General features: G+C 41.0%; 1 protein-coding gene across 2 annotated transcripts in view; it reads right to left on the reverse strand.

Moving 5' to 3' along the window:
• Positions 1-331: 331 nt before the first annotated feature.
• The window catches only part of oprm1 (opioid receptor, mu 1), a 41,524-nt gene continuing 15,823 nt past the window's right edge, over positions 332-26,032 (reverse strand). Inside the window, exons 2-3 of one of the 2 annotated variants that reach the window (XM_041858978.1) lie at positions 2,544-2,899; positions 332-1,740 (exon numbers count right to left, since the gene is read on the reverse strand). In XM_041858978.1, coding sequence (XP_041714912.1) covers positions 1,202-1,740; positions 2,544-2,899 — 895 coding nt within the window. In that variant the 3' untranslated portion in view covers positions 332-1,201. Of the gene's footprint in view, positions 1,741-2,531; positions 2,900-26,032 lie in introns of both variants that reach the window. The other variant, XM_041858977.1, reaches the window with a different exon arrangement.

A 26,032-nucleotide genomic window follows, 5' to 3' on the forward strand; every position in this document is an offset into this window, starting at 1 on the left:
AAAATTACATTCTACGTCACATATGTGCAGTTCTGTGCACCACGTCATTGCTCTTTCCCTCTGCTCTGCTGTGGGTGAATCACATGCATCTTGCTAGCTGTCACTCATATGGTGAGGGGTTGAAGCTCATTGGCTGAAACTTGAAATGCTAGGGGGCTGGCCCATGTGGGGGAAAATGTAGGGAACAAGGCGCAGCATAGCTTCCAGAAAATAGTCCCTTTCAAACTAGGGGTTTCGTGGCTAATTGAGGTAAAACAGTAATTCTGCTCATAGATGATAGATTATGCATTTATGAACTACACATTGACAAATCCAGCCCAAAGTGGGAGATTTAAAAAATACTTATTAGTCACCAATGTTCTGGAGCATGTCTTTAATTAAGCATGTATTTGAACCCAGGTCTGCCACAACCCAATGGTTAGGACTTTATCGCTGTAAACTTGCAAGCACTGTAATATATCCGTTTTAAATATCAATAAGTATTTAAGTCACGTGACGTTGCTAAAGCAGCATTATCATGTTGATGGAACATTTTGCAGCTGAGCAAGTTGTCTGCCAAGCCCTGTTAAAAATGACAAACAGCATTCAATACAATATCTGAAAATACCTTTTCAGTTTGGATATTTCAAAGGGCTACATTAAAGGCAATTCACATACACATACAATACATGACAATTTAGCACAGATCATATAGTATATAAAAGCAGCTATACATAGCTTTAAAGCTGCAGTCTGTGATTGGTAGGCTACATCCATTTTCTGACTTCTAAATTAATTATATATAGCCATTGACTCTTGAAGCATACAATAATGTAATTGTAAACAAACAATGTATAACTTCAAAACATGGCCAAATTATAATTTTCAGTATGTTCAGTATACCAGTCTAAAAAGGTAGCCTTCTGTGTACATAATAGCTGATGTTGATTCATTTCAGTGTTCAGACCGAAGTTCAACATTTAAATAATGCTACCTGACACAAAGCCTTATGCGGAGCGCTATTCTACATTAAAATACTTGTCAACCTTGCCAGAAAGAGGGGACAGTGCAATTGATGCTCGTGCCACGTTGCACTTCAACATCTCGGCGCATTAAGTGGCAGAGCTTTGTGTCAGAGCACTGTGGTTACCTGGGTGACTTCCGAGCTCATGTCGTCGTTGGGCTGGCAGCGCGAGTCTAAAGACAACATCTCCATACCTAGTCATACCTGTTGATTGGACCTCTCCACCGTGTTGGCGCTGGAGTGCTGCTCGCGCTGGTGCTGGTGGTGGTGGCGGGTACGAGAAGAATTCTGCAGATCCAGCATCGATGGACTCAAGGGGATGCAGAACTCGCGGAAGCAGCGTTTGAAGTTCTCGTCCAGGAAGGCATAGAGGACGGGATTCAGGCAGCTGTTGGTGTAGCCCAGCGCGATGCAGAAGTGCCAGGTGACGGACTGCAGCAGGGAGTTGGGGATGTTGATCAGGGCTTTGATGATGACGTAGATGTGGATGGGCGTCCAGCAGATGATGAAGACGGCCACCACCACCAGGACCATGCGGGTGATGCGGCGCAGGTTGCGGTCCTTCTCCTTGGAGCCGGACAACATGCGCACGCTCTTCAGGCGCAAGATCATTAGACCATAGCACACGGTGATGATGAGGACGGGGATGATGAAGGCAAAGATGAAGACGCAGATCTTCAGAAGATTCTCCCAGTACCAGGTCGGGTGGGGGAAGATCAAAGTGCAGTCGATGATTCCTGAAAATGTGGAGATTGAGTACAAGACACAGTTGAACGAATGTAGCACGAGGAAATAAAAAGCTTCACAGCAGTCTTTTTCAAAGGTAGATAAAGCTACAGTATATAGGCCCCGAAGCATTGCTCAAAATGAGAACCATAAAAGTCAGCTATGTTCTCGTTTGTTAAACAAGCTTGTGCTGACTGCTTATATTCCCCAAGATGACATCAGATATATTTCCTTCATGAGACTGCAAATAACACCATATATTCTCCTCTAACCAATAACAAGAGCTAAGACGATTTTTACAGGCACTTTGAAAACCTAATTCAGGAGTCACCCATCACCAATTTTGGTGACAAGTTTCCATCCCACTACTACTACTGCAATTATGCATGAACTTTCAGAGGATTATACATGGTGGAAGCTGCTAGTCTATGGCCATATTAGTCATCTTTAATGCATAATATTGATGAATAGAGTTGGAGGCCTACATTAATACCAATTAGGGATGAACGTTTGCAAAACATATTTAATGAGTTTGTGTCACATGTAAATCTAAATAAAAGGATCTGAAAGTGTTTTTATTATATGATAATAAAAACACGCTTCAAAGCTAACGGGACACTATTTCTCTCTATGACTCCGTGCGTAGACCATGCGTAGAACAGCACAGTGCTTCATTTGGCGAAAGAAATAAAATTAACTATCAAACATAACTGTTACTCTCGCTGCTGTGGTATGCTCACTAACATTACAGATAGGCTACCTATAATTGAGGATAAAATAAAAACAGCATGGTGAAACGTACTGTCAAACTTGCCATTATCGGTTACAGTGGTTAAGGCGGTGAACATGACAGGCAGACCGATGGCAGAGGACAGGATCCAGTTGCACACGTTGACAATCTTGGCGTTACGGGGCGTGCGGAAGTCTAAGGCCTTGACGGGGTGGCACACTGCAATGTAACGGTCAATACTCATTGTAGTCAAGGTGAAGATACTGGTGAACATGTTGTAGTAGTCGATGGATATCACAATCTTGCACAGCACGTCTCCAAACGGCCATGTCCCCATCAGGAAGTTGACACTCTGAAAGGGCAGCGTACTGGTGGCTAGTGCATCAGCCAAGGCCAGGTTGAAGATGTAGATATTTGTTGCGGTTTTCATTTTAGTGTATCTGGAAAGACAACATACAGAAAGAAAAAATGGAGAGACCAAATTAGGGGGTGCTTATCAGAAAACAAATAATCTGGACAGTAGCTCGTCTATCTGAAAACCATTTAAAGGTAGACTCAGAAATATCTTTGGTTCACTCTGCCGTTCATGGCAACGTCTTTTCGCTGTGTTTCAGTTTCTCAGTCAAGTCATGCCTCCCAGAACAGGATTACAAAATATTGCAATGGATTTATAAGGAATTGAAATTACAAACATACAGATGGATGGTGTATTGACATACATACACAACAGTCAATTAATTCTAATCCAATTTCTCTTGATGGAGAGTTACTTACTAGGGTGATACTATTGCATTGCATGTCATGGGAGATTATAAAAATGTACACAAGCAGATAGACAGATTCTGAGACTCTATATGTGCAACGCCAGGGTTGTGGGTTCGATTCTCACAGGGTACCAGTACTAAAAAAGTATGAAAATGTATGCACTCACTACTGTGAAATTGCTCTGGATTAGAGCATCTGCTAAATGACTCAAATGTAATACAACAGTTGCACATGTCTGTTAAAGTACAATAATATTGTTAAATAAACAGATTGCCATTGTAATGGAAATGTAATTTAGCTCTCTGTTGAAAAATTCTTTCCTTAGAGAAAAACCACATGATTTCACATTTCCACATGTGAAATCAGAACACTTCACGTGTGGTTACACAGGTGATGACCGGCAAACAAGAATCAGTCTTTGTTTATTATAAAGTGCTTTTAACATAGAGCATTTACTACTGACACATAAGACTACATTGTGTATGTTTATACAGGAATTATTATTTAACATGTCATTACCTGGGATTTGAACTCACAATCTCTTGGTTCATGACATTCCAATATTTCCGCTACGCCACCATGTCTGTGTCAATAACTGATTTGAGCTGTGTTCCTACACTTTGGACTTCAAAGTAAATCTCAGCCCTGTTAAAACTACACTCACGAAAAAACAATTATATTTATCATAGTGATTCAGGAGTAACATTAAAACAGAATAATATGCCCCACCAACATTAGACAACTATACAGAAAACCCTAAAATTGTTGAAGTAAGTAAATGAAATCAATGATGAGAGAAGAGTCAGAATAACTGATAACTAAAATAGCACTGCAGATGGCCCGCATTTGCTAAGTGCAGATACGGTATGTATTATAGCTAATGAATGGTACTAAGCATGTGGCGCAGCAGAAAGCTCAGTTTACCTCTAATCCAGAGGTTGGGAATTCATATCCAAGATGGGGTTGTATTTTTGCTGAACAGTGATAACGCATTGAATTGCACGCTTGAAAACTTAAATCACATGTGAAACATTTCAAAAACACGTGTTCACATGTGAAATGTCACATAAGAAGTGTTCCAAAAACACATTCTCACGTGAAATGTCATACGTGAAGTGTTCCAAATACACATTTTCACGTTTCACATTATAGGTAGCCTATATTTAAGACATTCGAGAGTGCCCATCTCTGCAAGTTAAAAGGCCGTACAATAGAAATTCTGCATAATGGCACAGCATTTCATAAACTGTGAGAAAGTTGATATGTTGATATGCTTCAGTTTGCTGCCATATGACTGGTTTCACATTTGTCTCCAGCGATTATAAGGTAAAATACACTACAAGTCAAAAGACATGACACCTACTCATTCTAGGGTTTTTCTTTATTTTTAAATTTTTTTACATTGTAGAATAATAGCGAAGACATCAAAACTATGAAATAACACATATGGAATTATGTAGTAACCAAGAAAGTGTTAAACAAATCAAAATATAAACTCAAAAAAAGAAAATGTCCATTTTTCAGGACCCTATCTTTCAAAGATAATTAGTAAAAATCCAAATATCTTAATTGTAAAGGGTTTAAACACTTTTTCCCATGCTTGTTCAATTAACCATAAACAATTAATGAACATGCACCTGTGGAACGGTCGTTAAGACACTAACAGCTTACAGACGGTAGGCAATTAAGGTCACAGTTATGAAAACTTAGGACACTAAAGAGGCCTTTCTAATGACTCTGAAAAACACCAAAAGAAAGATGCCCAGGGTCCCTGCTCATCTGCGTGAACGTGCCTTAGGCATGTTGCAAGGAGGCATGAGGACTGCAGATGTGGCCAGGGCAATAAATTGCAATGTCCGTACTGTGAGACGCCTAAGACAGCGCTACAGGGAGACAGGATGGACAGCTGATCGTCCTCGCAGTAGCAGACCACGTGTAACAACACCTGCACAGGATCGGTACATCCAAACATCACACCTGCGGGACAGGTACAGGATGGCAACAACTGCCCGAGTTACACCAGGGACGCACAATCCCTCCATCAGTGCTCAGACTGTCCGCAATAGGCTGAGAGAGGCTGGACTGAGGGCTTGTAGGCCTGTTGTAAGGCAGGTCCTCACCAGACATCACCGGCAACAGGACTGGCAAAAAGTGCTCTTCACTGACGAGTCGCGGTTTTGTCTCACCCAGGAGTGATGGTCGGATTCGCGTTTATCGTCGAAGGAATGAGCGATACACTGAGGACTGTACTCTGGAGCGGGATCGATTTGGAGGTGGAGAATACAGAAGATAGCCCTATTTGGTAAAAGGCCAAGTCCATATTATGGCAAGAACAGCTCAAATAAGCAAAGAGAAACGACAGTCCATCATTACTTTAAGACATGAAGGTCAGTCAATCCGGAAAATATCCAGAACTTTGAAAGTTTCTTCAAGTACAGTTGCAAAAACCATCAAGCGCTATGATAAAACTGGCTCTCATGAGGACTGCCACAGGAATGGAAGACCCAGAGTTACCTCTGCTGCAGAGGATAAGTTCATTAGAGTTACCAGCCTCAGAAATTGCAGCCCAAATAAATGCTTCACAGAGTTCAAGTAAACAGACACATCTCAACATCAACTGTTCAGAGGAGACTGTGTGAATCAGGCCTTCATGGTCGAATTGCTGCAAAGAAACCACTACTAAAGGACACCAATAAGAAGAAGAGACTTGCTTGGGCCAAGAAAAATGAGCAATGGACATTAGACTGGTGGAAATGTGTCTTTTGGTCTGGAGTCCAAATTTCAGATTTTTGGTTCCAACCGCCGTGTCTTTGTGAGACGCGGTGTGGGTGAACGGTTGATCTCTGCATGTATATTTCCCACCGTAAAGCACGGAGGAGGAGTTGTTATGGTGTGGGTGTGCTTTGCTGGTGACACTGTCTGTGATTTTCTTTAGAATTCAAGGCACACTTAACCAGCATGGCTACCACAGCATTCTGCAGGTATACACCATCCCATCTGGTTTGGGCTTAGTGGGACTATCATTTGTTTTTCAAAAGGACAATGACCCAACACACCTCCAGGCTGTGTAAGGGCTATTTTACCAAGAAGGAAAGTGATGGAGTGCTGCATCAGATGACCTGCTGTCCACAATCCCCTGACCTCCACCCAATTGAGATGGTTTGGGATGAGTCGGACCACAGAGTGAAGCAGCCAACATAAGCTCAGCATGTGGGAACTCCTTCACACGAGAGCACGTGTGCACGTGACATTCATGTGGTTTTTCCGTAAGGGTTCACCAGCCTAAATCCCCTTATTACAGGCATTGACAATAGTTCATAAACATGATTAGCTCCAACAGCATAAAGACAGTGTTGAGTGGATCATTAATGTAATTTCCACCCATTAGATACTACATTGTTTCTCTTACTGTCACAACTTCCTCCGAAGCTGCCACCTCTCTTTGTTCGGGCAGGCTTCGGCGTTCGTCGTCACCGGCCTTCTAGCCACTGCCGCTCCTCATCTCATCATTCCATTTGTTTTGTCTTGTTCATATCCACTCATCAGTACTTGTATAAGTGTTCCCTCTGCCCCCTTGTCTTTGTGTGTGATTGTTTATTGTGGAGGATAGAGAAGCTCGGTGGAGCTCCGTGTATTTTGTATCGCCGGGATATTTCCCTGTGTGCCGTGTATTTTCCAGAGCGCCTGGTTTGCGCACTGGAGGTTGTGATGCATTACTGCGTAACTCTGTGTTTCAGAATAAATCCTGTTATTCTGTGATTTACCCTCCTTCGCCTGACTCCTTTGAAATCACCTCATCACACTTACGTATCATATCAGAACACTTAGAATCCATTTGGGCTTATTATACCAATTATCCAGGGATACCATAAGTGGTGTTGTCCATTGTGCTTAATTCAACAGAGCAAACTAGATTTTTAATTTGTAGCTGTTGTCATCCCCGGCCTTAATTATTTCAATCAAAAGGATAGTGTTAATGTGGAGCTTCTTGTGCTCCCTTACACAAAGAAGGTATTGTTGCAAAATGAAGTACTGTTCACTAGTTGTTTCTTATTTATCATTATGTCTCATTATGAGGCATCATAATCAAATCAAATTTTATTTGCCACATGCGCCAAATACAACATTGAAATGCTTACTTACAAGCCCTTAACCAAAAATTAAGTTAAAAAAAAAGAAGCAAATAATTAAAGAGTAGCAGTAAAATTAAATAACAGTAGGGAGGCTTATATACAGGGGGTACCGGTACAGAGTCAATGTGCGGGGGCACCGGTTAGTCGAGGTAATTGAGGTAATATGTACATGTGGGTTGAGTTAAAGTGGCTATGCATAAATAATAAACAGAGTAGCAGCAGTGTAAAAGAGGGGGTTGGGGTGGGGCAATGCAAATAGTCTGGGTAGCCATGATTAGCTGTTCAGGAGTCTAATGGCTTGGGGGTAGAAGCTGTTAAGAAGCCTTTTGGACCTAGACTTGGCACTCCGGTACTGCTTGCCGTGCGGTAGCAGAGATAACAGTTTATGACTAGGGTGGCTGGAGTCTTTGACAATTTTTAGGGCCTTCCTCTGACACCGCCTGGTATAGAGGTCCTGGATGGCAGGAAGCTTGGCCCCAGTGATGTATTGGGCCGTACGCACTACCCTCTGTAGTGCCTTGCGGTCGGAGGCCGAGCAGTTGCCATACCAGGCCGTGATGCAACCAGTCAGGATGCTCTCAATGGTGCAGCTGTAAAACTTTTTGAGGATCTGAGGACCCATGCCAAATCTTTTCAGTCTCCTGAGGGGGAATAGGCTTTGTCGTGCCCTCTTCATGACTGTCTTGGTGTGTTTGGACCATGATAGTTTGTTGGTGATGTGGACACCAAGGAACTTGAAGCTCTCAACCTGTTCCACTACAGCCTGTCGATGAGAATGGGGGCATGCTCAGTCCTCTTTTTTTTCCTGTAGTCCACAATCATCTCCTTTGTCTTGATCACGTTGAGGGAGAGGTTGTTATCCTGGCACCACACGGCCAGGTCTCTGACCCCCTCCCTATAGGCTGTCTCATCGTTGTCAGTGATCAGGCCTACCACTGTTGTGTCGTCGGCAAACTTCATGATGGTGTTGGAGTCGTGCTTGGCCACGCAGTCGTGGGTGAACAGGGAGTACAGGAGGGGACTAAGCACGCACCCATGAGGGGCCCCGTGTTGAGGATCAGTGTGGCAGATGTGTTGTTACCTACCCTTACCACCTGGGGGCGGCCCGTCAGGAAGTCCAGGATCCAGTTGCAGAGGGAGGTGTTTAGTCCCAGCATCCTTAGCTTAGTGATAAGCTTTAAGGGCACTGTGGTGTTGAACGCTGAGCTGTAGTCAATGAATAGCATTCTCACGTAGGTGTTTGTCTTGTCCAGGTGGGAAAGGGCAGTGTGGAGTGCAATAGAGATTGCATCATCTGTGAATCTGTTGGGGCGGTATGCAAATTGGAGTGGGTCTAGGGTTTCTGGGATAATGGTGTTGATGTGAGCCATGACCAGCCTTTCAAAGCACTTCATGGCTACAGACGTGAGTGCTACGGGTCGGTAGTCATTTAGGCAGGTTATCTTAGTGTCCTTGGGCACAGGGACTATGGTGGTCTGCTTGAAACATGTTGGCATTACAGACTCAGTCAGGGACATGTTGAAAATGTCAGTGAAGACACTTGCCAGTTGGTCAGCGCATGCTCGGAGTACACATCCTGGTAATCTGTCTGGCCCTGCGGCCTTGTGAATGTTGACCTGCTTAAAAGTCTTACTCACATCGGCTACGGAGAGCGTGATCACATAGTCATCCGGAACAGCTAATGCTCTCATGCATGCTTCAGTGTTGATTGCCTCGAAGCGAGCATAGAAGTGATTTAGCTCGTCTGGTAGGCTTGTGTCACTGGGCAGCTCGCGGCTGTGCTTCCCTTTGTAGTCTGTAATAGTTTTCAAGCCCTGCCACATCCGACGAGCGTCATAGCTTTGTAGGTTTAAGTTTGTTAGCTTATTGGTTAAGATTTCTATTGTGCAGCATATTCCTAGCCTCGTATATACCAGACTGATTACTGTTGCACTATCCATGTAGCGAACCATTCATGTAAGCTTGCGGCATCAGGCAGCTCGTGAGGCCAGCATATTCCTTTACACTAATGAAACTGAAAGGAAACTATTTTGACTTCTATAACTATTCTGCAATAATTTATTTGTAGTAGCACACAGAGTAAAGGTGGGTTTACATTGTGGAGATGCAGAATGACAAAGTATCATCGCTTAGCCTATTCATGGTTTGCATCTCCGGAACTCGGTCGTGTCATTGTTATGAACATTCTTAAGACGCCTCCACCATATTGGTGCCCTAAAGGCGACTGGTGCCCAGTCATTCTGAATAGCGGCTAATGACTGTTTTGTCTAAATTACACTATAGTGGCCTGGAAACACGATGACATTGCTAAAGTAGACAAATAATTAGTAGGACACAACTTTGCCATCATTGTGATGTCGTAAAATGTACTTTAGAGAGATGGGAATGTTACCATTACATTTTAGTCATTTAGCAGATGCTCTTATCCAGAGCGACTTACAGTTAGTGAGTACATACAAAACATTTTTTTTTTTTGGAGCTAGCAAAGTCAATCAAAAATAGCACAAATTCAGTGCTGTACCCTCTTAGCTCGCTAGCTAACGTCACACTGCATCTAAAGTCAATCTGGCAACATCACAATAATTACAAAAGGTTTCCTACTAATTATTTGCCTCCTTTTGAAATGTCATCGTGTTTCCAACCCATTTTAATGCACTTTAGATATAATCTTCATCAGTGTCCATTGAGAATGCATTGAGCAGAATGCTCAGTTGGACATCAGTCATAAAATGAATGTTCAAAACAACATTGTGATGGAACGTACAACCCATGAATATGTGAATTAAAGTTCTAAGCAGTCTGACCCCGTATGGATCCCTTTCGATACGATTCTCCCGGGCAATCTTGTGGACCGACCTGCTATCACTTTACGTTTGCGTGTGCCGCGGATGACCATTCATTATACCGGTATAAGTTACGTGTCGAATGTGAGCAGTGGCGATTTTAGCATGTCAATCTTGGTGGGGCAAAAAAATATATGTTTTTTATGCATGCCAGCAAAACCACTACACAACACAAAACAATACATTCATTGCCCTATAGCAGTGACAAACTGTGCCCACAAACTGTTAAGGACTACATAAAGCTGTCCCAACAGCAGCGCTTTCTTTTCAGCACCATGGAGTGACTCTTTACCACTGCAACACCTGGCTATCAGCGGAGCCTTGTCTGGCAGCGAAACAGTTCATTCAGCCTCATTTACTGCCTTTTAAAAACACATAGCTGATATGTCTGACTTGCTTAAACAAATTAAACTGACAATTGAGATGTATAAACTATGGCATAGGGGGACGACACGCGGATAAGAGACAATCCGTAATTTCGATTAAGACATTAATGAGCGAGCTAGGACGGATGTAGTTAATAGATTTTCCCAGTTCCGATCTGGCCAATGTAATCAAACTTTTCTGGCCCATGGTGTTGAATGTTTATCCTTTTAAGCTTGGAAAAGAGACCCTTAAACCCAGACTTGGACCTCACACCAACTCCACTGAAAAGCAGGCTGCAACGCTTACAGTTAGCCACTGATTCCTTCCAAACCACTCATTGTTGAATTTGCGATTTCCAACTTGTTGTGTAATGTTTATGTCCAATGGCCGATGAGCACCGATACGTTTTATCTATTATTTCTCTTCATATGACAAGGATTGAAAAGGATTTGCCAGTAGATTGTCGAAGTGATTCATGATGATGACTGCTTGTCCAGCTTGCTAGCTATGATTTTGAAAGTATGATGTTTACATAATCAGTCCAATCAAAGCTACGGTAGATATAACGTGATTTGACGTCATTTTATCTGTGGCCAATTACCTTGAGCCTTCTTGTATGGGCACTTCTAATGTAACTCTATGACAGCACCCAAGGGGCTTGAATTTTCAAGCTCTCCCCGTAGATTTTGCGGTGACGTAGTGTCCCCATGAGCGACAGAACACTGAGCCAATCACGGCACAACTAAAGAACATTACCAACCCCTACTCTCCCTATTTTTCGCTGGCTGCCCCACCACCACAGAAAGCACTGAGCTAGGCTGAAACACCTGCATTTTGGAGCTGCCTTAATCAAGAAAGCCAAAAAAGAGACCATGTTTGTATGCGGCTTTATTAACTCAATGATTTTTTATTACATTGTTTGCAAACTGATATGTGACACGTACTAATGCCAAAATAACAGGCAAACAGGCACACACAAAAAATCACTTTGTATTTTTTATTGTTGAGCTAAACAGGTTGGGCTCAAAACAGGTGGGGCTCTGCCTTAATCCCATAGAAAATCTGTGGAGGGAGCTGAAGGTTCGAGTTGCCAAACGTCAGGCTCGAAACCTTAATGACTTGGAGAAGATCTGCAAAGAGGAGTGGGACAAAATCCCTCCTGAGATGTGTGCAAACCTGGTGGCCAACTACAAGAAACATCTGACCTCTGTGATTGCCAACAAGGGTTTTGCCACCAAGTACTAAGTCATGTTTTGCAGAGGGGTCAAATACCTATTTCCCTCATTAAAATGCAAATCAATTTATAACATTTCTGACATGCGTTTTTCTGGATTTTGTTGTTGTTATTCTGTCTCTCACTGTTCAAATAAACCTACCATTAACATTATAGACTGATCATGTCTTTGTCAGTGGGCAAACGTACAAAATCAGCAGGTGATCAAATACTTTTTTCCCCTCACTGTAGTTTCATTAATTTTCCATAAATATTAGAATATAAAGAGGCGATAAGAGAGCTCATGTGAAATCCCAGGTGGGGGTCCAAAGGATGCAGGGTAAACTAGTAGGCCCTTCCCCACTGAAGCATTTTTTAGCCTGGCTACCCAGAGTCCTTGCTCTGGCCAACCGCTATGCCACGCCCACGGACGTTAGTGTCTTTTCCGCAATGAGTTTGGATCTGAGTACCTCCCCGAACCTTCACTGAATACATTCGGGCCGTCTGATTGGTCTAGAAACAGATGGGTTGGGCCAGATCCAGAACAGACGTGGGTGAAGAGGTGGTTTGAAAATTAATAATTGGCTTTGATACTGTGACTGATTAGAGACGGTCCAATCGCTGATGGCTTTGTTTTGTACAATGCCCCTCGTGCCCCTCGTCACCACAAACAACTTTAATGATGACAGTCTCAGACTAAAGTATGTAGCGAACGACAGAGCAGCTGAATAATTTAGTGTGAGTTGTCAGGCTAGCATTTTTTAGGACCTTTCTTCTTATCTTTTTAACCATCAAGAAATGTACCGTTTTCACATATACACTGGTATGGTGCTGGAGATAATGAATATGATGTTGAAATTGCCCTTTAAATTAGGAAATAGTTGGCAGTTTTTCTGATATTTAATGGGTATGATTTTCAGGAGTGTAATTTAGAGTGTTCAGCACTGTCTTTTACTCGCCCTTACGGAAAAAACACGATTTCACTAGTGGAAAATCATGATTTCACATGTGAAATTTCCACATTTTGCACATGTAACATTTTATTTCACAGGTGAAACCATGTGGCTTTGGAACACTTCAAATGTGATGATATGAAGTTTCACGTGTGGATATTTTTCACACAAGATTTCACAGGTAATGCCCTGCAAACTAAGATGAGTCGTTAGTGTCTCCGGAACGTCAAGCAGCCGCAGTGTTTTCAACTTACATATTTGACTACATTGTGTATATTTACTTATGCAATAATCATTATTCAACATGTCCTCATCTGGAATTTGAAATTACAACGTCTTGATTCACAGCATTCTGATCTTCCTGCTATGCCACCATGTCTGTGTCAATAACTGATTTCACCTATATTCCTACACTTTGGACTTCAAAGTAAATCTCAGCTTTGTTAAAAATACTGTAGTGCCTAAACAGTTTATGACTTTGCTGACGTTTGCAAATGGTGTGTTAGAGGAAGTTGACTCAGCTTGCGGAGGCATCTGGAAAGCATTACTATAGGGGTCCCCTAAAACAGAGGAAGTCTGTTATGTGGCGTCCTGGGATTGGTTTATGAGAAAACCACCCATATCATGTTACATGTTATAAATACCATGGTTGGAACAAAGGACAGAGAAATAACATATTAGAGATTGGGTTGGTTGTTCTCCGGATTTTCTGCAGAAATCTGTAAATTGACGCTGAAAGTGAAGATGTAATAAACTATTATAATCAAGGACAGTGTCAGCGGATTTCTTGTCATCACAGCATCTCAGCATCGTTATCTCGACACTACATTAATGGCGACGAGGTATTTTGGACGTGTTGCGTCTGTTTCAACGTTGCATCATGGGTCCGGCAGATAAGGGTGAGTTTTCTCACCACTTTGGGCACTGGTCAGTTTGTGTGTCCATGTGTGTGCGTTGAATGACTGCACCGTTAAGAACTTGCGTGTGCGCTTTGCTGTTATTTGCTGTGTGATGAGAATCCGTTCTAAATTTCTACATTTGTTTGCGATGGAAGCAATGCAAACAGGGGGGAGTGTCTATAGGAATTGATAACACTGGGCACATGGATATTTGGCTTGAATAACATTGAAAAAGAATAGAATGAAGGAATAAGGCCAGGAACTAAGGAAAAATGTATACTAATTAGGACGTTGTTGATCTATGGAAGCCCTCAAACGAGGCGATCATTAGGATGGGCCGAAAATCCTGAAAACTCACTAGGTTGATTTTTAAGGTCAGTTCCGGGAACTGGAATTTGTGGTAGATACAGTCGGTTGCAAGTTACCCCTCGACATATAGTTGACGAGGTATATGTTCGATGTAACCTCTCATTGAATATCTGCAAACTCAAGGTAGCAGAAATTTAGGAAGGAACTATGAGAAATAAGGAACGAAGGTAGCATGCTTTAGAGGACCGTAGGAACGGATACATTCCTCTTGAATTGTGTGTGTGTGTGAGAGAAAAGGGGAGGTCTCTGCTGTGTGTCGACTAAGGCTATGACAACAGGGGTTTTAGTATTTTGTAAGGAAATATGTTAGTTAAGGTTAAAATCTTATGAGTCTCTATAAAAAGAGAACGTTTAATAACTGTTAAAAAACTATGAGCTCCTGGGAGGACGATTATGGGTAATGGATAAGAAAATAGATTGTGGTAAACTTAAGTAACTTCGAAGTAGGATTTGTGTTCTATGTTCTGTGTTGGTTTGTGAGTTTTGTTAAGTGTTACGGTTTGTCTGTGTTGGGGGAAATAACGGAGGAACAGCTGGTCTGTCTACTTTCTGTTGTTTAGCTTGGAGAGAGCTGCTTGGGAGCTCTACTCACTCTGAAATCGCATTGGTGAATGAACTGCGCATGTGTGGGATTTTATGAGTTTAGAGTTACGTAGAGCAAATATGCCACTCCCCTGCCTGCACTGAGCTGCTGTGATATACAGACAGAGAAGTAGGGGGAGACTTACACACAAATAAAGTATTCTGTTTGTTAAATCGGCTGTTGCTTAACGATGAAACTATTGAATTTATAAATGAGAGATATGTTGACGGATTAAAAATTAAATAAATAAAATGTTATTGAGCTATTTATAATATTCCTGAGTTAAGCTGTTTGCTTATTTCTTAGCGCGAGTGTGAACATAGGAATGTCTAAAAGGGTATTGTATGGTTGAAATAACCCAGTGAATGCATAAAATACTAAATTATTGTCTGTGTTCTTTGTTCTCCTGTGATATGAGAGACGAGAAGGAGGAGACAGAGAGAGAGGAGGTGCTGACCAGTGCGTCACGCGACAGTGTGTGCTGACACGGATCCAGTCCAATCAAGGCCAGTACTGTTCTGTTCACAAAACGTACCTTCCCATAGAGGATATTGTGTGTGCCTAGCATATTTCATGTTGTGACAATTTGACAGGGACTTGGCAACAGACTGATCAATTGATGTAATTAAGAATTGCACATTGGAGTTTTTTGTGCATGAGTTGGTTTGATTAGAGTTGTGTTGGAAATCCAGCACTGACATTATTCTGTAAAATTAAGGTAATTGGGTGCTTATTAAGCAATTGGTTTGTAAGTGCTGTAGTGTTGCTGGATTACAGGTCTTTCTTTTTTGGATTGCTTTGAAGTTGACTACTTTCATTTGCTTTTCCTGATCGGATGTGGTAAGATTGCCACTAATCAATAAATTTGGTAAAATTAAATAAAAATGAATAAATAAATAAATTGATGAATAAATTAATTGATTAATTGATTAATTGTTTAATTATTTGAGAGAGAAAAAAGGGAGGGAAACATAAGCTACATAGTCTAAAAGTATTTTTTGGTTTACAAATTAATAATAATAATAATAATAAAATAATTCATAATAAAGGAATATAGAAGAGTTGTTACAATGAGGAAAAAGGACATCAAAACTATGAAAGTAATTACTCCTGTTGATGTAGTAGAAAATAGTAATCCTCTAGTTAATGGTATTGCAAGGTTATCTGGAAAATGGAATAAACGTTGGCCTGACATTGAACAACCATGGCCAGTGGAAGGGACTCTTAACCCAGACGTCATCAACATAATGAAAGTGCTTGTATAATAGAGAGAGGAAAAGCAGAAACGACCATAAAGATGAATCCAAACTCCAAAAATAAGAAGAAAACGAGATGTCTGGAAACTAAGGGTGGAGTGAGGTTCAGGAGGATGGAACTTGATGATGATGATGATGATGATGATGATGATGGAAGTTGGAAGAAGGATACAAGAGATTCGATCTCTGATGAAAGTGAAGATGGAGAAAGCGATGAAGATTTGGAGATTAAAGGTGCTTCATATTCAAGAGGATTTTATCCTACAATGATTAGCACAGAAGAAATAGAAAGAGATATAGATCATATAGCCCATCAAGTGGATCTGTACAGGAAAAAGGAACACAACCAGAAAGAACAGGACCAAGAAACTCTCAGAAAACTCAATCAAATACAACTGGTGGAGAATAAGAAGGAGAAGAAACAAGCTTTGGTTATGCAGAATTAGTGTGCACCAAATCAACAATCACTGCCACAGCTTCAACCGGACCAGTTCCAACTGCAAGTGTACCAGCCACCAATAGCGGTACCAGTTGTTTCATATCCATAGCCAGTTTCTGGACAGACACAGAATTGGAGAGGAAGAGGATGAGAAGGCTTAGGAAGATTTAAGCCATACTTCCAGCAATCTTCAGAAGTGTGTTATGATTGTGGACAGGTTGGTAACTTTGCTGTGAGTGTAATGGGCAAGGAGGAAACACCAGAGGGAATTTCAGAGGAAGATACAGGGGCCAGTCAAGATCATCTGGAGGACAGGTGAACCCTTATAGGGGCCAGGAGCAAGGATTCTAGGGGTGCCGAGAAGATCCGAAAGGGGGGTGTCAGCTGGTAGCATCAGGACCGGAAAAAGATCCAACAATTGAGGTGAAAATAAACAACCGACCATTGGAAGTGATGGCGGATAGCGGAGCTGCTTTTATCTGTGTTGGGCCTGAAGATGTTACACATCTCACTATGTCAAATCAACTAATTAGGACAATGGGATTTGAGGGAGTGAAACAGTTGATTCCTCTTACGGAACCAATTGAGCTCTGCTATGAAAATCAGAAAATTACAATACCCATACTGGTATCAGAACATACACCTATTGCATTGTTGGGAAGAAATGCATTGTGTAAGTTGAACTGTACAATAAAAAGTACACCAGACGGCTGTCTGGTAGAAGTGCCAAAGGAAAAGGTTTACCAATTGTTGATGATGACAGAGATGGATTCTTCTACAGTATTCTGGATTGGAAATCTCAGTGAAGATTTTTTGAAGCAATTCATTGTGGCAAATATGCCAGATGCGAGGCTTCGGGAATATCCATTTCATTGTACGCTCAAGTATTTCAAGAATGCTGCCCAATCGAACTCAGAGGAATGGTTGAGTCATCAACCAAAGAAAGTTCAACTCAGCTCATGTTGCATAATTTTAGGACCACAAGGAGCAGCCACATGTGACCTTGTTGGTTTCTGAAGGCTATGAGCAGAAGCAAATAGGAGAAATGATGACAGAAGCAGAGAACACTGTTTTCGTACTGATGAAAGAGAATTTGGGGGATTTGGAGGAGTGAAGATCAGCGATTTCTCAAAATAATGATTTTGGCTCAAGGACAAGGAGAGCCATAAACTGTACGGATGACATGAATCTATTTGCAGTGTGAAGATGGATTCAGACCCTATGAAAGATGAGATGTTGCAACAAGTTCAAGAATGTTTGTGGTCTCAACACAGTACCGATATTGGACTTGTGAAATCAGCCCAATTGAGGTGAAAGTTGAACTTCGACCAGGAGCCAGACCCCCTTGGAAGAATCAGTATCCATTGAAAGATGAAGCAATCCAAGGGATTGAACCACAAATTGAAGGACTTTCGAAAGCAGGTGTTTTGAAGACAATAAAAAAAAATCCTCAGAGTAACAATCCTTTGTTGTCTTTGGAGAAACCATGAGGGGTTGATAGTAGCGCCTCTAGACCTATTAGGTCTGATGATTCAGGAAGCACATGGGTTAGCTAATGTTGCAAGGGGGGAGGTTAGGAGAAAGATCAAAGGAGTATGGTTTTTGGGAACCATATTTGCTTGAAGAGGTTGACTATGTCATAGGCAGGTGCACAATCTGTCTGAAAAATAATGTTCGCAGGGGTGTGTCTGTTATTCTAAAATATGCTCAATCGGTTGCCAAGTTCTTGTGTACAGAAGTCATGAGCAGGTGGGGACTACCCGATCGAAATATCCTCAGATAATGGGAAGGATTTTGTGGATAAAATCAGTGAAATGGTTTTGGAAAAAGTTAGGGGAAAAGTCAGCCTAAAAAGTTATGAAAACTAGAGTTGAAGTAACTCTAGGAAAGTCAGCTCAGCTTCCATGTCAGTGCACGAGAGAGAACAGTGGTGAAGGGAAATTTAGAGTTCAGTGGGAAGATAGATATGGCAGGAGTTTAGATCTGTTAGGAGCAGTTGCATTGAGAAAGTATGCGTTTGTGAATGATAAGAGAAGACTGAAGATTGAGGGTGATTGCAGTCTCTGTGTACAATTCCCAGCAGGAGGATAAAGGTCATTATAAATGTATTTTTTATAATCCACAGTTTGAAAGTGAGGGATTAGAGTTGGGACTGAGAGTTAATGTAGTGACACTAGTGGTGATAGATGGAAATATAAGTAAAGAGCTCCAAGCTGTAGGGAAAATAGATGAATCAACAACAATGACATCAACACTTCAGCTAATACAACAACAGTGAGAAGCAATTCAACTCTTTCAACATTGACAGATATTAAAGCTACAAATGTATCACATGATTACAATGGCGCCTCAGAAAATCGCTCCAACACCAATTTTAGAAGAAAAGACTGTCATTAGGGTTAGGATGGGTGGTACAGCTCATCTTCCTTGTAGATGTGAGAGAAGGAGTGGGGGTGGTGACATTCCTCCCACATGGAGAGATAATTATGGAGAAGAAGTGTTGTTATCAGGACCAGAAGTAGAAGCTGTTTCATCTAGTCAAAGGAAGTATATTTTGTACAACGATATGAAGTGGAAGAGGGTTATGAGTGATTGCTCACTTATTTTGCGTAATGTTACAGGGGAAGATCAGGGAGAATATATGTGTACTTATTTAGAGCCGGTGTTAAAATTTGTTCCGGTTAAGAATTATTGGTTACAAGGCTATGTAACTCGTAAGGTGACGCTTATGATGGAAGATTTAAAGTCTGTTGAAGTTTTCACAGTCACCAAAGGAGTTCAGGAGCAGTATATTACAGTAGCCACTCCAACAGTAAATAATACACAGAGGACATCTGTCACTTTGCCACTGGAAATAATTAAGAGTGTTAATACATCAACTAAAGAAACTATTTTAACAGTAACTTTGAAAGAGATTAATGTTACGACGGCGATAACAAATTTAGGAAATGTGACACAGACACCAACAACAACTTTTCTGAAACTAAAGGATGTAGTAAGAGTGACTCAGAAGTTTATGATACGGATGGAGAGTGCTGTGAATGGTAGTAAGGATAGTGTTGAAATAGGAGAGCAGATGGTAGTAGAGAATGATGTAGATTCATCTGAAATAGTGCAGAATACTACCCTGGAGGTAAAGGATGAGTTCTTTAATTTTGATGGAAGACAAGAAGGTATATCTGATCAATACCGCTCGTTAGGGAAGAGAGAAATTAAATGGAAGGCATATGGATTTGATTCTTCTGTTTTGCAAATTAAAGATGGATGGGCAGGTAGGAATCTATGGTTCCAGCAGTTAACTCATTCTGTAAGATCAGTGAGGAATCTTGAGGGTCCATGTCTGTTGAGAATTCCAGCACCAGGCACATGGGGTTCAATCTTAGAGACGGTGGCTCAACCTCTATCAAGTACGTGTCAATCTTATGCTTTATCATGGCTGTTGTATCAGCAACAATCTTTAACAGATATAATGATGTCGTTGTAGAAGCATTTGTTTAGGCCTAGGTTGAAGTGTTCTTGGTTAAATGAATTACCCTATGTGAATTTGTTAGATCGGAAGGAAAATCAGTTGACAGCAATTCCTGAAGCATTGGAGGTGAAACCCATGAGGGCTGAAAGCTGTTTTTGTTCAAATAAAACATATGATGGACAGGGTATGTTTATGGGAATATCAGATTGTGATGATTATATGATGACTTTGGGTAAGCATGAACGTAAGGTTAGTAATGAGAAATATAATGTAACCTTTTATGTTCCAGTTAGTGAGAAGAGCAGGACTTTGATGGTGAAAGATCAGCTTTTGCCTGGAAATGTGACTATTGGGAATTTTAGAGATATTTGGTGGGTTTGTGGTGATAAAGCATATATATTCTTACCCTATGGATGGAAAGGATGTTGTTACATGTCGACGTTGAAGCTTCCATATGAGGTTTTTACCATTCAAAGAGGGGAAGCACCGGATACAGATAAATCTGATTCTAGGTCTGGAAATAGGGGGAAAAGGGAAATGAAGAAATGTCATAGTCTGGAAGCCTACCATTGGAGGATAAGTCTAGGAGAGAAGTGGGGACTTGGACTTTTTCCATGATATGGTGTAACATTTTTGGCAGATCACTGATAATATTACCTATACTTTGCAGGGTTTTGCAAATGAAACGATAAGAGGGTTTAACCTTCTGTCAAATACTCAAAGAAGTCACAAACTGACGCTGTTGAAACATGACATTGCTCTTGACTATATTTTAGCAAAACAAGGTGGCTTATGTTTGGCTATGAACTTGACGGGGGATGATTGTTATACTTTGATCCCTGATAGTTCCGATAATATCACTAGTGTTATAGATGCATTGAAGAATATAAGGGATGCGTTTGGTAGATCTGAAGGAGCTGGATGGTCAGCGAAGGCTTGGTTGCAAGATCAGTTAGGCCCAGTGGGAGCAGTGATAGTGCAGATTTTAGTGGCCGCTCTTATAGCGCTGTGTGTGATGTTTTGCTTTTGTACTTTGTTATTGACTTTTGCGAAGGCTATGATATTGTGATGGTTTGGAGTTGTGATGCCTGGAGACAACACTCAGATGCAGTTAACTGTTACTGATCTAGATGGAGATGAACAAGTGGGACTGGATGGAGTATTGATGGATAGATATCCATTTTGAATATCCGATCATTTTTCACGTCTTTACATATTATTGTGATATTTAGTATTTTGTTATGAATCAAAGGGGGGAAATGGAATGTGATTCATTTTATATATCATTTTTATATTATTGTTGATATTGATGTTTTAATTTGCATGTGTTTTTTTGCAAAAGATACTGGTTGGTGTTTTCTTTTCTTCCAGAAGCATATGGGGGAATGTGTAGATGGGATTCAAATACTCAAACATGGACAATATGAATGGACTGGAGGAAGTGGAACAAGGAAGGTGTGGAAATGTTCAGATTCCATCATCGACATTTCATTGAAAGTCGAAACTGCTGAGGAGATGCAGTGTAGTGGACTACATTCCAGTGTCTGCAATGATATATAGACATATTTGTATGTGTAATACATATTTTGTGTCATATTCTTTCTGTATTAATTTTTGTAGAATGATATTTGCTGTTGTTGGGTACATGTGGGGACCTCAGATGTTTTTGTTTATTTCGTGGATGCTTAGGGATATTGGGTCTGGGCAGGGACAGAGAGAATCCACAGGAGGGTCCGATGGGTCGACCAGCCTGATGTGGACATTTTTGATTGTATTTTGTTTTCTGAGGCTTTCATGTGTATTCAATTGCATCATAGTTTAAAATGCATTGATACAAATTTATGAATTGATCTGGAGTACTTAGGTGGTCGCCTGGTGCAGAGGGGTCGTGAGAGAATTTTACTGTCTTGATTGATTGATGGATATTTGGAAAGAAAGCTGCAAGACAGGTTTTTCGCTCTCACACTCCATAAAGATTTGTTCATATTTCATAGAAATGTATTTACACTCCATAGAAAAATGTGTTTACTCTCCATACATTTTGGTTCATTGCTAAAGTTACTCAATAAGAGAAATTGTTATTTGTCATAATCCTATTCTTTTTGTTTTCGAGACTTAATTAGTCTCGAAGGGGGGAAATATGTAGTGTCTAAACAGTTTACGACTTTGCTGACGTTTGCAAATGGTGTGTTAGAGGAAGTTGACTGGATTGCATCTGGAAAGCATTACTATAGGGGCCCCCTAAAACAGAGGAAGTCTGTTATGTGGCGTCCTGGGATTGGTTTATGGGAAAACCACCCATATCATGTTACATGTTATAAATACCATGGTTGGAACAAAGGACAGAGAAATAACATATTAGAGATTGGGTTGGTTGTTCTCCGGATTTTCTGCAAAAATCTGTAAATTGACGCTGAAAGTGAAGATGTAATAAACTATTATAATCAAGGACAGTGTCAGCGGATTTCTTGTCATCACAGCATCGTTATCTCGACACTACAATACACTCAAGAAAAACTATTATATTCATCATAGTGATTCAGGAGTAACATTAAAACAGAACAATATGCTCCACCAACAGACAACTATACAAAAAAAACTCAAATTGCTGAAATAAGTCAATTAAATCAATGATGAGAGAATAGTCAGATGAACTGAGAAAATAGCAGTACAGATGGCACTCTTTCGCTAAGTGCAGAGATGTATTATAGGTAATTAATCTGTAGGGGACTTCTAAGAATTCTACAGATTTTGCAGCGCAGCAAGAAGATCAGTGTACACCAAATCCAGAGTTTGAGAGTTCAAATCCCAGGTGGGGTCATATTGAAAAGTCAGCACTAAGTGATCATGTCAAATGTCATCGTGTGGATTATATAATTTAGCTGAACAGCGTACTACTTACCTTAAAACCCCCATACCATTTCAATATTTCCCTTACAAAAAAACAATGTAAAATTGCTGTTTCCACATGTTGAGCAGACATTTTCACCATATGTTCACATGTATTACATTTAGAGTTCACATGCTAACACCACCTCTTCACATGTGAGAATAACATGTTTTCACCTCACTGTCACGTCTCCTCCCGTTGCTCCCCTCCGGCGCTCTGATTCGCCGGTCTACTGAGCCACCGGTCTGAGCGCACCACCTCGGCAACACCGGAATGGAAACCCAACGCACCCTAATCACCTTCAGCGTACCTGCACCTCATCATCTCATCACCACCCCTATTTAGCCCTGGACTGTTCTGGATGATGTTGTGTGTGATTGTTAAGCTTCGTGTCGTTTACTCTCTCTTTGTTATTTCTCTTGCTCATTGTTTAGTAAACCTTGATCTTGTTCATTCCTGCGTCTGCGTCCTGCCTCTTCATATGCTCAGTACGCTACAGATTCACATGTGAAATGTGCAGTTTCAAGTGTCAAATTTGCAGTTTCACGTGAAAAACATTCACATGTTGTCACGTGTAGTTTCATGTAATCACATGTTGCTTTTACATGTTATCACATTAACTTCACATAAGATCACATGTGAGCATGTGAAATTAATGTGTTTTTTCCATAAAGGTCCAATGATGCAAAATCAAATGTGTGCCCTTAGGATGTGGCTATTTTAACATATCAAGGCAGTGTTTCACAATGGAAACAGGCATTAGCCAAGACTTGTTCAATGGGGAACACAAAGCCACAAAGTCACAATAAAATGAGCCATTAAATTACATTTCATGTGTTTTCCTTAAAGCTGGAATCCTTAATTAGTGGAACTGCCACGTCTGTTTGGGATATTACAACAAAGAAGTTACTGCAAACAACAAACAACGTTTCTTCACCCTCGGACATCATTGCTTGCGCGATAGAACTGCTTTTTTTACCACATTGTCAGAGGCTCCTCTCATACGTTTCTCCTCAGTTTCAACAACAAAACAAAACCAATAACAAATGCGGATTACATCTTTAAAGGTGTGAGAACAAAAAGGGCAGTATATCTGAGAAATGTCCATAGCCTGCTAATTGGGAATTGTCTCTGAAATTGAGGGAAGCTAAAGTTGGTGATGAGAAGAACTGGAATTTAAGTAAAACTTTGGCCACAGAGGCAAAATATGAGTCTAAGAAACATGACCTGAAAAGCCCCAATCACAGATGCTGAGATCAAGGAAGATATCAGGTAATGGCATCACTGTTATCTCTTTCAAGTGAGATCTTCAGGCAAATCAAGGACGTCTGCAATGGACACGTAACAAACAGGCTTGTCAAAGGTTGACAAGCTTAGAGAAACATCCCTTCATATTGGTCTCAAAATCAGAACAATGTAGACCAAACTCATTAGGGACCAGATATGCATAAATATCTTTTTTTATATAGAGACCCGTCTCAAAACGGACCCGCAGACAACTAGACCAGTTCCGTATAGACCTGGCCAGATCCAGACCTGAGCCAAGTGAGGGAAGCAGCAGAAACGTCATTTTGTAAGCTACTTTATTAACCAGAGCTGATACAGCGCGAGGGAGAGGAGGTAGAGAGAGGTGATGCTCTAGCAGGGGCGAATAGCTGCCATAGCTAGGTTACTTATCATCCAAAATGATTACGTAGTACCTGTCTTGACTGCACCAACCCGGGCAAAGGTAGTTAAGATAGCTAGCTAGCTAGGCTAATTAGGCTGCATGCACTTTCTCATCCTACACAGTTACAAACAACAACTCCTTTCAGAATATAAAGTAGCAGCCTACCTGTTGGCTCTTGGTCGTTGTAGCCCATCCTTCTCCTTTAACTTTTAATTCCATCATTTTAATTTAATCTTCCATTGATTCTCCTAACTTTTGCCCCAAACGGAGGCTCTATGACTGTAGCCTATTGCCGTTTTGATTACTTATGATTGGCCAACAACAACTCTCACTCTCACTCTCACACATACTCGGGTACAGGTGGATCCGTGAAGACCTCCATCACATACTAACGTATGGAGACAGATCCATAGTCCCCTGATTTAATCATGGGGGACAATGAAGATCTACACCAAAAGAAACAAAACTGCAGCACAGTGACACAAACAATGAAAAGACAAAGGCTGAGATTCAAAAGGCACATAATAAAACAAATGCACTACATTTGACTTTTAAAGGTAATTTACACTTCAGCTGACATCCGCAGCGTTTTCCATGAATGCAATCTCCGAGAACATCAGGGAAATTGCCTTGTCGATACTGCATTGCAATTGGATTGAATCCTGGCTGAAGATAGAGATAGCTGGGGCATGCATGCCAAAATAAATGAAACTATTTGCCTTTAAAGATCATTCCTTTTTTGTCTGCTATGTTTGCAGTTTGAGCATGGAGTTGTGCATTGTACCTAAGCCATGGATGTAAACACGGAACTGGCAGTCTTGAGCTTTAAGCATAACATTGTCTGCTAATGCACAGTCCATGTCTGATGGATGTTTCTGAGGTGTTTAGGTTGATGTCATCAGTGAAAAAGAACAGGAAGAGCCAAGAGCAGGGTGTTTGTATTGTACATTCTGGAACACAAAATAGCTGTCTATAACAAGACCATAAAACACAGCTGAGGTGAATTGTTGATCATGTCTGTCTTCCGTGTGAAGCTTGAGTCTCTCAGACAAAGAATTATGATTGCCTAACAGTTCCAGGGAGAGAAACTGAAAATATGGCTCCCAATGTAAGGGAATATAATGCAGGGGGCAGAAGGGATATCTGGATCTGGACCTATATGAATCTCCCTGAGTATTCAAAAAGCCATGCCAACATGCTCTCAATGGTTTTCATTACTCCCATATATTTGTATTTATTAGGGATCCCCATTAGCTGCTGCCTTGGCAAAAAAAACAAAAAAATCAAACAGCACATCATATAACATTATTACGCCACTACATATCTACAATATAAAATGTCTAATACCACCATACAACAATATTACAATGTGAAAGGGAAAGAAAAGGGGGATACCTAATCAGTTGCACTCAACCGAAATGTGTCTTCTGCATTTAACCCAACCCCTCTGAATCAGAGTTGCAGGGGGCTGCCTTAATCGACGTCCACATCATCGGTGCCCGGGGAGCAGTTGTTATTGGGGGTTAACTGCCTTGCTCATGGGCAGAACGGCAGATTTTTCCACCTTGTGTAGAGTCCGATTGCTAGCGTGTGTGTGTGTGTGTCTCCTCACAATCCGTGCAGTTCCATAAGGTGTAGTTTTATCTGTTTTTTAAATCTGATTTTACTGCTTACTTGATGTGGAATAGAGTTCCATGTAGTCATGGCTCTGTGTAGTACTGTGCAT

Source organism: Coregonus clupeaformis, chromosome 31 (assembly GCF_020615455.1).
Source record: "Coregonus clupeaformis isolate EN_2021a chromosome 31, ASM2061545v1, whole genome shotgun sequence".
Taxonomy (NCBI): Eukaryota; Metazoa; Chordata; class Actinopteri; order Salmoniformes; family Salmonidae; genus Coregonus; species Coregonus clupeaformis.